Here is a 12,857-nt window from a genome sequence, read left to right on the forward strand (position 1 = left end):
GAGATTTGAAAGGAGAATGACTTGTACTCTTTATGTTGTAGGTAGGTGTTTTGTTCATTCTGCGCGTTGACCCAGCCCGGGGGTGAATTTGAAGCGCTCCTCGGCGAGGCTTGAACACGGCTTTTCGTTTACTATTATGAGTGGCCTGGCGCAGCACGGAATTAGCGTCTCACCTCGTCCCCCCTCAGCTACCTGTTTATTAGCTCTTTCCTCCGGACCCCCATGACCCACCTCCAAGACACCTCGTAAAAACATACCCAGACACCACAGGAACATGGATCTGACAAGTTTTCCGCGGTCGCTTCGCGCTGCTCTCTTCAATAAAATCAAGATAAAAAATAAGTGAAAAATAATTATGCCTACCCGAACCATCAGACCATCCCATACATTCCAGCGGGTGATTGCAAAGTAGCGCCCAGCACTATCGGAATCTCCAAAATATAGGTTCTTGTGCGCGTTAATTGCGTTACGACGGCTCGTGTTTTCTTTATGGGCACTAAAGCCCCGAGTGTGTCCTATGATCGATAATTTATCCAATTTTTTGTTGGAGCGTGCATGACTGAGCGTTCATCTCAACTCTGATGGCACACGGATGTGATCGCAAACACTGTCCCGAGCAAAAAAAGAAAGAAAGAAAGACCGAAAATAAGACAAGCAATGGTTAATATTTCACATTTCGTACAACCTGACCTATTGTGTTTTTTAACCTCCTCTTGCAGTTGGACTCGCTGTGAAATATCCCTGTCACCAGCAGCAGCATCACTTATCAAATCCACACTTACCAGAAAGAGTCTCTATAGCCTTTATGGCCGAGTTCTGATCGGGGAAGTCCACAAAAGCATAGCCGGATTTCAGTAGGACCTGCTCGGCCACTGGCAGCTTCCTCTCCCCAAAAAGCTGCTTCAAGTCCTCGACAGTGACCGAAGGACTTAAATTCCCGACATATAGTTTGTTCATGATCTGAAAGGAAAAATCTCGAAGGGGTATCAGACCTTTAGAGTGAGAGAGTGACGATATTCAGAGAAGTAGAAAAATAAAAAAAATTTTTTTAATTAAATTAAAATAAAATAGAAAAAAAATCTGCTGGGATTTAAACAACGCAGCAATTAACCCCCCAGGATATTACTAAGCTATAGACGACCCCCCAGCACCAACTCTGGCCCTGGTCAAACTCTTTTAACAGGGACTGAGGGGGGAAAAAAAAGTGTCGTTACGACGCTACTCTGTAGCCAACAAGCACCGCCTCTAAATAAAATCTCCCTTAAAAATCACAAGAAAAAAATGTTTGGAGGTGCATGTGTGGGGATCACCGCTGCTCTTCCAGCGTGAAAAGTGCAGTAGGGTATGAAAGTGGCATGATGATCACTGGGTACGTTCAGCAAAGGGATGGGCTTAAAGGAGGCAGAGAGGGGTTATTTCATCAAATCATAATAAGGGCCGTGCCTTGGGTCCCTCCAGGCTGAGGGGAGTGAAAAAGAGCTACTGTGGAAAATCAAGTCGTTGTCACTGTAGGCTACTTGTCGACTCAAAACAGTGTCACTGATCAGCCCACAGTTTGCCTTTTATTTATTTATGAGCGACACCGAAATATGGATTTATGGAGCGTGTGGGCAGAGGGGTCCAACTCGCCGTTAGAGACACCTGTTTGAGATATTACACTGTAATACAGATCATATTGGATATTATTTACGGTTTCAGTATTCGACTACAATTTTAAAACCTTTAACAAAAGAAGAAGAGATCTATAAATAATCAAAACAGCTTTGTCTTTGCATAAATAACAGTGAAATGCTTGCATATTGTTGAGAGAGCCTTATTAGTGTTGAAGGGGAAAGAGCTGCTCCGTTCACTTTACACGTTGCTATTGAAGGTTATGACACTTTTACTTCTAACCTGCAAAATGTAAAATGGAGCAAATATTTATTTTTAGCCACTGATAAGGAGAAGTGAGGGGATTCCAGGCACTCACTTGATCTGTGCTTGGAGGAGGGCAGTGACACTCAGCCAGTCTGAGCTCATACACACATGGTAGGCCTAAGCATGTTTTTTTTTTTTTTTTTTTTTTTTTTTTGAAGAGCTGGTGATGTAGGTGTATGCAGATGGGTGTGTTTGGGAGCAAGGCGGCATTTAAACAAAATCTGAAATGTCAGTGAAAGGCTGTGGTTGGCTGCAGTGGTGCTCACGCATGGAGTGTGCAGTCTTGTACCTACACTAGTTACCAAGGGGAGGAGGAGCCTTTGCCTACAGCGATTGAGTGTTTCTACATGTGACTCGCCTGCTCCTTGGAACATTACTGCCACCCTACTGTAGTGGAGGGAGTGCCAGCAGCAGGAGTGACCTGCCGCCGTGTTTACGTCAGTGTGTGAACAGAGGAATGTCCAAACTGTGGCCTATTTACAAAACAGCTCTTTAGTTACACTCTCCTGATGACATGCTCACACAGTTGTAGTAGGCCTTTCTGCTGCCAGCTGATAATCAGCGTTCAGACAAGTCACCCATTCATTTCAAATGGCACTAAAACGTCACTATATTCCTTTTACAAAACTTGGTGTTGAATACATGTTTTAGAAATTAAACAATGTTCAGTTACTGCATTTACGTTCGACCTCACCTTCTTTTGAATTCCCACGTAAGCAAACACTCAGCAGGATTTGTTTACATGCACCCTCTGTTATATGTTATTAAAATTAGGTCAGTGTGCTGACAAATCATGCAACCAAAATGATTTCCACGCTCAAAGAAAACTGAGCCGGGGCCGGAAGGGATGTGACATTTGGAGGAACGTGGAGAGAGCTGCTGACCAAAACAAGCAAAACACGTAGAGTACATGACGACTTGTGGTAGAACAGGGAAATAAATAGGCTTTTGCAGTTTCCAAGGTGTGGTGAGCTAGGTGACTGGTGCTCACTGGGAGTTTTTCACTGGTCTCCCCATCTGTCTAACAACTCAATTAACACGACTTATTACTGAATACTTCCGTAACACTACTTCCTATGTTTTGTCAAAACATTCTAATGTTATTTTCTTTCACATTCCTTTTATTCAAAGGTTCAAACCTATGAAACATGGACAGTACATTGATCCTTTCCAAAGCAATAATTGCTGATTCCCAAAATCTACAGGAAATATTTACTCAAATTTAAAACTAAATATAGAGGCTACATAAAAATCCATATTGAGAACTGATAAAAGGCTGTTGGGATGGGGTAAAAGAAGCATTCAAACAGCAGCTAAAACAAGTCGGATTAAAAGTAAATTACAGTTTACATCCTCCTCACCAGTTCCTTGCTGCGCCGTCATGCCCACTGTGGGATAAAACGGTAAATGTTCAATCTGCTGGTATGTTGTGCAATAAACCAAAGTCTAAAGTAACCACTGACTCAAGTAGCTTTGAGGAACTGGCAGTTTAACTGATAGTTTACTTTCTTTTTTGCTCGTCCTCTTGTTCAGAGGAAAATGCGTCTTAAAAAACTTACCAAACACTACAGACAGAAAATATTTTCGACCTTTTATTTGCAGCAGCCGATATCTTCACTATAGAAAGCAAAAGCTTTTTAATTGCTAATACAGATCTTCTTTTACTTAAAGGTTAAGTCATCCAAATTATGGACAAAATAACAAAACACCCACTGTCAATGAAGTCCATTCATTTCAATGGTATTGAGGTGAAGAGAGGAATCTCAGAACGGATATTGCAAGGCCCGGACAAGTAAAACAGAAATTATCTGCATGGCTTGATCCCACTAGAGATAAGTGAAAGAAATGTGTTTTTTAATCATTCGTGTGAACCGAACCTTTGAGTAAAGAAACAGCCTGATTTTACTTGAAGACTTGAGCTGTTTTTTGTTTTGTTTTGTTTATACCACTGGCAAAAATTGAAAACATACAATGAACTGAGATTCCTCTCACAAGTCATGCAGTTTTCCATGTACTGTAATGTCACGGATGCTGGAGCGGGTTTGGACTCTTCTGTGACCAGCAGGGGTAGATGTTGGACTTCAGTCCCTCAAGCCAGATGCTGCTCTTGCTTCACCACGCTAGTTTAAAGAGAGTACTTGGTGGATTATACTTGATCACGCTGAGCCTGCTTCACTGCATTTACTCATAAATCAATTATCCTCATTCATTAGTTCAAAGACTATGTAGTGGCAGCAAATCACAACTTAAAAGTGAGGGATGTGTATTGGCCAGAATCTGTCAATACGACGTGAATCATAGCTTATGATTCAATGTGATGCAATATACTGCGATAATGTAAGCAAGGCAATATACAATGCGTTGTCATTTTTAAATCTTACTTACTTTTTTATGCAATCGGAAGAGTGCGATCTGCATTTTCATTGATCAGTCTGTAACCATGGTAGCACCTCTTCTTTTGCAATCTTAACAAAGTAATTGCCACAAATCTTTGCACATACTCTATTAATTAAGAATCTGTCACTTACACACTTCTTCTTACACACCGATTTAAAACACTTTATATTGCTACGCAAGGTGATACAACGTGCCATGAGTCAGGTTAGAGGCAGACCGACGAACGGTAGAAAGAGTTTTTAACCCTAGAAAATGCAATCACTTGATACTAGCTTGGATGTATTTTGTAGATATATTGTAATTATGATTATTCAAAAACTTTACCAGGAGCTGAGAAATATTTTGTCTCTGTTTGTACAGTTTATAAGAGACAAGCATTTGAGACTCAATATGTGAGCTCAAGTTTTGCCGTCATCTTTATTCATTGGTCGATCTGACAGTTTAGAAAGCCCTCCGGAAATAAATTGCTGCAAAGACAGTAAAGTTGAGAAAACTCAAAATGTTTAGAAATACCCCAATAACAATATGATAAGATCAAGGCTTTAATACATGCCAGCCCTTAAGACGACAACAACAACAACGTTGTAGGATGTAGAGGTGCTGCAGGGATGGACATGAGTCAAGGTGAAAAATACGCATTTCCATTTTAATCTGTTCAAAGATGAATTGTCACTGAATTTGTATACAAGAAAAATCAAACATTGATATAACATTTACAGCAAATGTTAACTGTACATTTCAAATTAATAGCATGAGGGGTCACGACTGACATCAGTATAGTTTTACTGGTCATGTATTTTAGCAAACTAAAGTGTGATGATCACCTTAAGAAAGAAGATCTACTCTGAAGTCAATCATATCTCTGCCGAACATGTCCCGCCCATGCTCGGGAGGAGAAGGGTGGTTTTGCCTGACAGAAAGTGTCAATATCGACCTATGAAACAAAACACACTCATGAGACAAATCCAAACACAATGCAACCTGTTGAATCCTTCAATGAAAAAAATTGGAAATTTATGGGTAGGACTTACGGGGAGAATAAGATCGTGATCTGGACCGAGACCTGTAATTCCCTCTGTAGTATGTAGGGGAAGGAGACCGCCTTCTGAAACAAAACACGATTTACTTTTCGGCAGCTTCACATGGGGATAAAAAAAACGGCACAGGAAACCAAAACGGCGTGAATTCAGAATAGATTACACAGATATCAGTCTCCAGAATCCCAGCAAACAGACTGAGATAATCACCTGTATGATCTGCAGTACTCCCTGTCGTCATAGCGCTCATAGTGCCCGCCGCCTCTGTCGCCGCCTCTTTCGCCGCCTCTTTCACCGCCTCTTTCGCCGCCTCTGTCGCATCCGCGGTCGTATCCGCGATCGTATCCACGGTCGTATCCACGGTCGTAGTCACGGGAAACACGTCGAGGACCGCTGGGACCGCCGCCACCACTACACCAAAGACAATAATAACAGGAAGTTTAACTTCAATTTCCCAATTCAGAGGCAGATGTACAGTTATGTTATTTTACTGTTATAATTCCAGGCGAGGGATGGTCACTCCTGCTGCTGGCACTCCCTCCACTACAGTAGGGTGGCAGTAATGTTCCAAGGAGCAGGCGAGTCACTTGTAGAAACAGTTTCCATCTCGTCAGTATCCTGCAGGCTTCTCTCTGGGGTAACTGGATGACTTCGGTCCATTTTCCAAATGGTTATAATAGATTAATTATACTGATTTCCAAATTAATTTCAGGCACGAAAGCATTTCCCCAGAAAGTCGTAAAAGACTTTACCTAAAGTGCTCAGTTATCTGAAGTATTCATCTCTCTCTTTGCTAGATCAGCTCTAAAATGAGATCAAACACAGCCCTGCAGATCAGAACTGTTTCATTTCATCACGTCTAATCATCCCACACAAACAGCCAGCATGCTTCAGTGGGCTCACTATGTGGGTCGTCCCATGTAGATTCCAGGCGTTGGGGTGTGAGCTCTTTTTGTGATGGAGAAGTCCACCCTGATTCTTCGACCATCCAGCTCCATGCCGTTGGCTCGATCTTTTGCCTGACAGTGAACAAACATACAAATTATCTCAGATGCAGAAGTTTTTATTTTTTTTTTTTTTTTTTAAACCGAGTCTGACATAGGTTTTTCTTAACTCATATTCTTATACCTCTTTAGCGTCAACTGTGTTCTCAAAGTAAACAAAAGCAAAGCCCCTGGAGCGCCTCGACTGCTGGTCATACACGATAGAGACGTCCGCCAGCGGGCCGTATTTAGAGAACACTTCCCTCAGATCTCTCTCTGTGGTGTACAAGCTCAGGCCAAACACTCCCAGGCAGGCGTTTGGATCTGGGTTAGTCTGGAGTTTGAGAGATATTACAGTTCAGATATTATCTTTTCTGATACCATCATCTATCAAAACAAATTCGTTTATATTTTTAGATTTCATGCACAATTATAGTCAAGCACACAGCAACGATTTGGGACCAAGGAAAGCCATGACTGCTGATAGAGTTTGAGCACATACGCGGTTGCCGACGTGCCTGCGGCGATTGGACATCGGTGAATGACTATGGCTTCTGCGCCGTCGCTCTCCACTGTAGGACCTGCTGTGAGATCGGCGATGATACGACCTTGAGCGGGAGCGAGATCGGCTGTAGTGTCTGTGTGAGCCACGATGGGAACGGGACCTGCAGACACAGAAACGACACGTCTATTTTAACATTCACTCTCTGGCTATTCACAGCCAACTCCTCAACAACTGCTTCACAAGACACACGAGTATCTTCATATTCAGTCAGGAAAGGAGGAGCGACAGAAGACTCTATTTTCAGTGAAAGTTTCGGTCTTTCGATGGACGCAACAAGACGCTGGAGATCTTCTACCAGTCTGATCCGCTGGGGGAGCAGCGTCAGCACCAGAGAGGCATGGTTGGAATAAATACTGGTTAAAAACTTGGAGACGTTTGAGTCAGTAAGGAGCAGAAGGTCACTGAACAAACTGCTCTTCATCAATGACGATCCATCCCCCCCCCCCACCCCACCCCCCTCTTGTGACACACTGTAAAGACAGTGGAGCTCATTTATACATTCATTCAGCTGCACTGTCCAGAAGAACATTTTAAGAAGTCATTCTTTCACCATTGTACAACAAGTTCCCTCTTTGTGACAAGTGAACACACTTTGATCTGTACATACTGTTATTATCAGACTTATATGATGTATGTATCACTGACTGCCATTTTTGCACACCTGCATTTATAGCTTTTGTTACTGTTTTTGATGTACATATTGTACATATCTTTAGTGGATACTGAGTCTGTCTTGTCAATTGTATTGTTTTTATTGTTGATTATCATCCGTCCGTCCGTATATCTATGTCCTGTGAGTTGGTTGGGAAGAGTTTGATGTCGCCGCAGCTCCAACAGAAAGAATTCTCACTCACCCAGATTTGGACCTGGACCGCGACCGAGATTTGGAGCGGGAGCGGTGGGAGCCATCTTTTGAATGGCCATGTGAGCGAACTGGAGAGCGGCTTGCTGACTTGCCAGAGTCCCGTCCACTCACGCTCCTGGATGCGGAGCGAGACTCCTGTACGAACCACAAACACGTGTTTTCAACACCAACGACGTGATAAATGGTGAATTGTACCAAAATGTTTATATTTAGTTGGGAATTAAGACTATCCTATGAAGAGTACAGAAAAGAATCAATTCACAATCCCAAATTTTAACACTGCAAGTAAATGTTTTCTATAATGTAATATGATAACATTGATCAATTTAAATAAATAGTTATCATGGTGGGAAAAAAATGAAATTTGTCTGTTTTTGTTATAAAATTGCAATAATTTGAAACAATGTGTTTTGCATTCAATGACAAGAACATGCACGCATTTGACAAACAGACCAGAAAATTACTTAGCGCAGTGACCTTATCCAGATTACTTCCTTAACTTCATTTCTGTAACTTCATTACTTCACATTATTCTTCTTTCTTCAATTGTCTGACTTCTTCTTACTTCCCCCATCTCACACACTGCCCATACTTCTTCCCTCCTCATGATTTAGCATGCATTCAACAATTCAGCTTCACACATCTGAGCTTCATATTATTGAAAATAAAGTGGACATGAGACTTCTTCCGCATTTTCTTCGTCCAACTTTAACCTTTATGAAAAAGAAAAGGATGAAGAATATATGACTACAATTAAAAACTGCACGCTCATTCAACTTATATTATGTTATAAGGATTTCATGACATGAATGTGAATGTTTAAACCACATTATACAAATAGTCAGTGTTCAGTTTTATAACTATTTCACTTTCAGTGGTTCTACAGTCACTGTTGAGTCCTAGTGGCCTCTTTTGGTTAGAATTGTTTTAAAGCATCAAACACATAATCAAAAAGGAATAAAGGGATATGTAATAACATTAAAAACTAGATCTAAAACTGAGAGATGAGTAGGTTGATCAAAACTTTCCATCTTTAGCAGGTGTGTCTGTGTCAGAAAAACAGATCAATACAGTATACTGTAAAGAGTATATTTACAAGATGGTACAGGAAAATACGAGCAATAATAACTCTTCATTTTCTACCTGCAATTTACACATTACCCGAATCTTTCCTGTTGACTTAATTTATGTAAAGTCTAAAAACAAGACTAAACTAAGCCAAACAATGTTGATTTTTTTGTTTTGTTTTGTTTGTTTTTCTTTTCTCAAATGATCTCAGTTAAAAGGCCCAAACGACCTCAAGATGCAGATGCCAACTAAATCCTGGGGAGCACCATCTTTAGATGTAGTTGTAGCTGTGGCCAATAGAGAACAACAGCACACCAACACACCGATACTCCTTGTGGCTTTGTGTTGCACCAAACTACCCTGCAATTGTAACCCATGTTAATTATAAAGTGCAATTATTCTGCACGAAGCACGTAGGCGACACACGTGAGGTCGTTTTGAGTTGATAAAAGTGATAAAAGTCTTGACTGACACATGTTGCCGCACCCCAAAACAGATAGAAACCCAGAAGGGAAATCACAGACGAGCAAACGTGAATTTACACCATTCAGTCGAAATCTGCTGCCTGCAAATGCAGTTAATACTCCAATTAAATGAAGGAAGTTTTGACGACATTATTTTCTTGTTGAAGAGTTTTATGAAAATCGTTTTCCCTCCTGTTTCCACACACGGTTGTTTATGTCCCAGGTGAAGAGGCGTCGCTGCTTTTACAAGGTAATGCGTCAACGTAGCTGAATCGCATCGTTAAAAAGATGTAATGTCAGCGATCAGAGACGTCTGGCTGGTTAAAGTTGTGTTCAGAGATCTCAAGTCTTTGTGCTGCAGTCCTCGTGTGCAGAAACAGGCCCGGGGCCTCGCTAATCACTCGTGAGCTAAGCGGTTTAGCCAGCGAGCTGAAAATTATTGAAAGACGCTGTTATTCATTGTGCATACAGTCTTTTAATGTTAGCCGTGGGAGGGGGAAAAAAAGAAAAAAAAAAAAAAGCACACGTTCATGTACAGGAAAAATAAATCAGCGTTTTGTTTTTTGACTGGAGAGTTGAGATCCAAAGCTAAGCTAAGCAGCATTAACCAACACAGTGTAAACACGGTTAATTTTAGTTACGTTCAGCCGAATCTACTCTTCGTTGGGTGCGTTTACATGTTACAATCACGGGCGTAACGGAGCTCCTACTTACCCGGTCGTTATCGCTCATCTTTAGTGACACTGTTTGTATTGAAATACCAGCTATTATGCCGCGATGCTAACCTGCTAAGCTAACTACGAGCCGGCACAGTGGGCGTGTTTGTGAGCCGCTAGCCCCGCCCCCCCAGGGAGTGGGTGTGGCTCTGGGGGGGGGGGAGAGGAGGAGGGGGGGGGTGACCGCCGTTTTAATTAACACTCACTGTATATGCTTACATCGTTTACTTCAATGAAGCTCGTTATAAAACCGTCGCAAAGCACAAATTACACTTTCTGGCTTTAATCAAATTGAAAACGGTTCGTCTTGGTTTCAAGTGGCTGTCAGATGAATCAGCATAAGATATTATAAGAAATATAATGTTGAAATAATGCGTCGAATTTTACTCAACTGGCTGAAATACTTAGTCAGAGATGTATATTTATATTTCCAATCTGTTTATATGCTAAAACAATTACAGCCTACCGTGAAACTAAATGTTTCGGACCTTGTTTAGGAGTAGAGTTTGAAAGTGCAATATACTGGTCAATAATCAAGTTTACCCTGTGTGAATTACAGTAAAGGAACTGTTAATAATACGTACTGCTTATTTTTACGTATCTTAAGTATAATATGTGAAGAGGTTTGTCATTTCCAAAAAAATGTAGGATTGAAATTCAGCATTATTCCACCTGAAAGCAATAAGTGAAAACCCATCAACAATGATGCTAGATCTCATTTGTTTGGAAAACATAGATAAGACAAACAATATGTAAAACAGGCCATTAGTCATATTGTTGCATTTTCTTTATTTAAAGTGAGCTGAAGCCAAAAGGGAGGCAGAAAATGGAACAAATTGATTCAGAGATTAGTTGCAGTGATCTAAATGGCATCAACAGGAAGGTTAAAACTGGTCCGTCTTGCCTGGCAATATTATTATGCAGCTTTCTTTTTTTTTTTTTTTTTAAACCTGGTCATTAATTTCACATTGTGACGACTAAATGGCAGTTTGGTAGATTGTATTTAAAGGTGAATACACACATTCTAGAAATACAGACTAGACTTTGTGAAAATAAATTATATTGCTGTAGAAGAATGAATTATCTTAAATTAATATCATATGTATTATCTAACCCCCATTATCTACTCCAGACCAGAAGTTTTAATGAACCACGTCTGGTGGGACCTGACAGCAGAGTTGTCTGGATCCAGTTACTCATTGATACCTGTAGTAAGGAACAGAGAGAGAATTCAGTCAATGATTTTCAATCTTTCTTTCATCAGATGTCAGTAAATGTGTAAATTAATTAACCTACCACAGTTATACAGGACATTTATTTTATGAAGATCTAGCGCACTGGGTCCATCTCGCTGGCCAATGGGAATGTAAGGGTCTGGTTTAGGGATTATTGTTGGTCCACCATCTTCAGAGAAGGCATATCTGGATCAAAGGTGCATAAAGTATGGTACGGTGATGCCCCAGAATAAACATGGAAAACAGGATTATGTTGCCTCAAAGAGCTGCTCACCGTCCGTAATGCATGATAGAGTTGTAGTCATACGGGCTGTTAAGATTGTTGGTCACCTGTTTCCTGAAGTTATGTAAATGGTCTGTCAAAACAGAAAAAAGGACATTGCACTCATTTAGTGAAAAAAATGGCCATCCAGTAAAAGAAAAGGTTTTATCGTTACAATCGACATAATGTTGGGATCATTCATCCTCACCTGGCATGATGTTTTTCCAGACAATCGAGACGTACTGGTCTCGGTCTGAGCGGGATTGCTCATGTACAAAGCCGAGGGCATGCATGAACTCATGGGCGGCCACTCCTGACCACATGCACCCAGGAGTCTGCAGCGACAGCGTCTGGCTTCCTCCGGTCTGCCCCAGAAATGACCAGCAGCTTGGGATAGAGAGCGAAGCTTGTACAAGTCATCACAGTGGAAAATCATATCGAAAGAACTGGAGTCATGCTCACCCATATCTTGGCTGAATATCAAGGAAGCTGGCTTCATGAGTACGTGGAACAAATTTAATACATGTTCCAGAGGAAATGTCTTGCATCCCAGTTTCTATGGTGATTCTGTCCATGTCATCTACCGTAACAAAAAAAAAGAGGAAGAATTTACTTAAAACATACTTCAAGCGTCTTTATAACTGTCTGAAGTCTGAAGAGCCATACCATATAGAGGAGAGACGATGAAGGGCACATAGACAAATCCATCTACAGATTTGGGCCACATACAGGCGTTGCCAGGGCAGTTTACGGCACTCCGTACATACGAAGTGGCAATATCTCCCTCTCTGAGGGACAGTCCTGTGGGGGGGCGCAACCCTGACGAGAAAGTAAGCATTTAGTTAAGTTCAGTATGCAGTAATAAACTTTATTAGTAAAATGTTATGTGATTCATAGCTAATAGTTTACTTACTGCTATTGACCTCCAGGATCTGATCCATCACGTTCATTTCATCACGGTCTGGAAGTTCATCTGAAAAACAAACAAACATTGATCTTCTTCTACTTTCCAGAAACAGAATAATCATAATGACGTAGAAAGTTATTTATTTGAATGAAGAAGAGCATGTAAAGGTAAATTCTTCCAAGAACCCACCTGAGTATTCCCTTCTCAACCTCACTTTCTCCTCGTGGACTCCAGTCGAGTTCTGTCATACAAAGGCACATGTTAGATATACGAAGCCCACGAGGGTCATTTCTTTTTTCTCTCGAATATCTTGTGGAGGTACCGACCTTGACGGGCAGCGTGGTGGCCGGGGTCAGCAGGCCAAACAAGACAACCAGCAGCATCATGGTGAGATGCATTGTTGCGTTTCAGACTGCGTTCTTCGAGTGCAGGCGCTCAATG

General features: G+C 41.2%; 3 protein-coding genes across 6 annotated transcripts in view; all 3 read right to left on the minus strand.

Moving 5' to 3' along the window:
* Positions 1-1,298, minus strand: part of igf2bp2a (insulin-like growth factor 2 mRNA binding protein 2a) — a 44,433-nt gene extending 43,135 nt beyond the window's left edge. For 2 of the 3 annotated variants that reach the window (XM_069698621.1, XM_069698620.1), the window contains exon 1: positions 783-1,298. In XM_069698621.1, coding sequence (XP_069554722.1) covers positions 783-957 — 175 coding nt within the window. In that variant the 5' untranslated portion in view covers positions 958-1,298. Of the gene's footprint in view, positions 1-363 lie in introns of all 3 variants that reach the window. The other variant, XM_069698622.1, reaches the window with a different exon arrangement.
* A 3,641-nt stretch (positions 1,299-4,939) lies between these two features.
* On the minus strand, positions 4,940-10,119 carry tra2b (transformer 2 beta homolog). 2 transcript variants are annotated; one of them, XM_069698616.1, is made up of 8 exons: positions 10,011-10,119; positions 7,754-7,899; positions 6,837-6,999; positions 6,480-6,668; positions 6,255-6,370; positions 5,562-5,762; positions 5,346-5,416; positions 4,940-5,248 (listed from the first exon to the last, which is right to left on the minus strand). In XM_069698616.1, exons 1-8 carry the CDS (start codon positions 10,026-10,028, stop codon positions 5,238-5,240), a joined length of 915 nt encoding a protein of 304 aa, XP_069554717.1. In that variant the 5' UTR covers positions 10,029-10,119; the 3' UTR covers positions 4,940-5,237. The 2 variants fall into 2 exon arrangements, with proteins under 2 accessions (XP_069554717.1, XP_069554716.1); XM_069698615.1 differs by having other exon boundaries at positions 5,346-5,419.
* Positions 10,120-10,819: 700 nt separating this feature from the next.
* hce2l1 (high choriolytic enzyme 2-like 1) lies at positions 10,820-12,821 on the minus strand. The gene is made up of 9 exons (XM_069698627.1): positions 12,743-12,821; positions 12,606-12,657; positions 12,423-12,482; positions 12,176-12,328; positions 11,972-12,089; positions 11,718-11,896; positions 11,522-11,603; positions 11,309-11,433; positions 10,820-11,218 (listed from the first exon to the last, which is right to left on the minus strand). Exons 1-9 carry the CDS (start codon positions 12,812-12,814, stop codon positions 11,205-11,207), a joined length of 855 nt encoding a protein of 284 aa, XP_069554728.1. The 5' UTR covers positions 12,815-12,821; the 3' UTR covers positions 10,820-11,204.
* Positions 12,822-12,857: the final 36 nt, after the last annotated feature.

The sequence above is a fragment of the Brachyistius frenatus genome, unplaced genomic scaffold (genome assembly GCF_029030835.1).
Source record: "Brachyistius frenatus isolate BFR_SWC_R1_liver_20210118 unplaced genomic scaffold, ASM2903083v1 Contig_27, whole genome shotgun sequence".
In the NCBI taxonomy this organism is placed as follows: domain Eukaryota; kingdom Metazoa; phylum Chordata; class Actinopteri; family Embiotocidae; genus Brachyistius; species Brachyistius frenatus.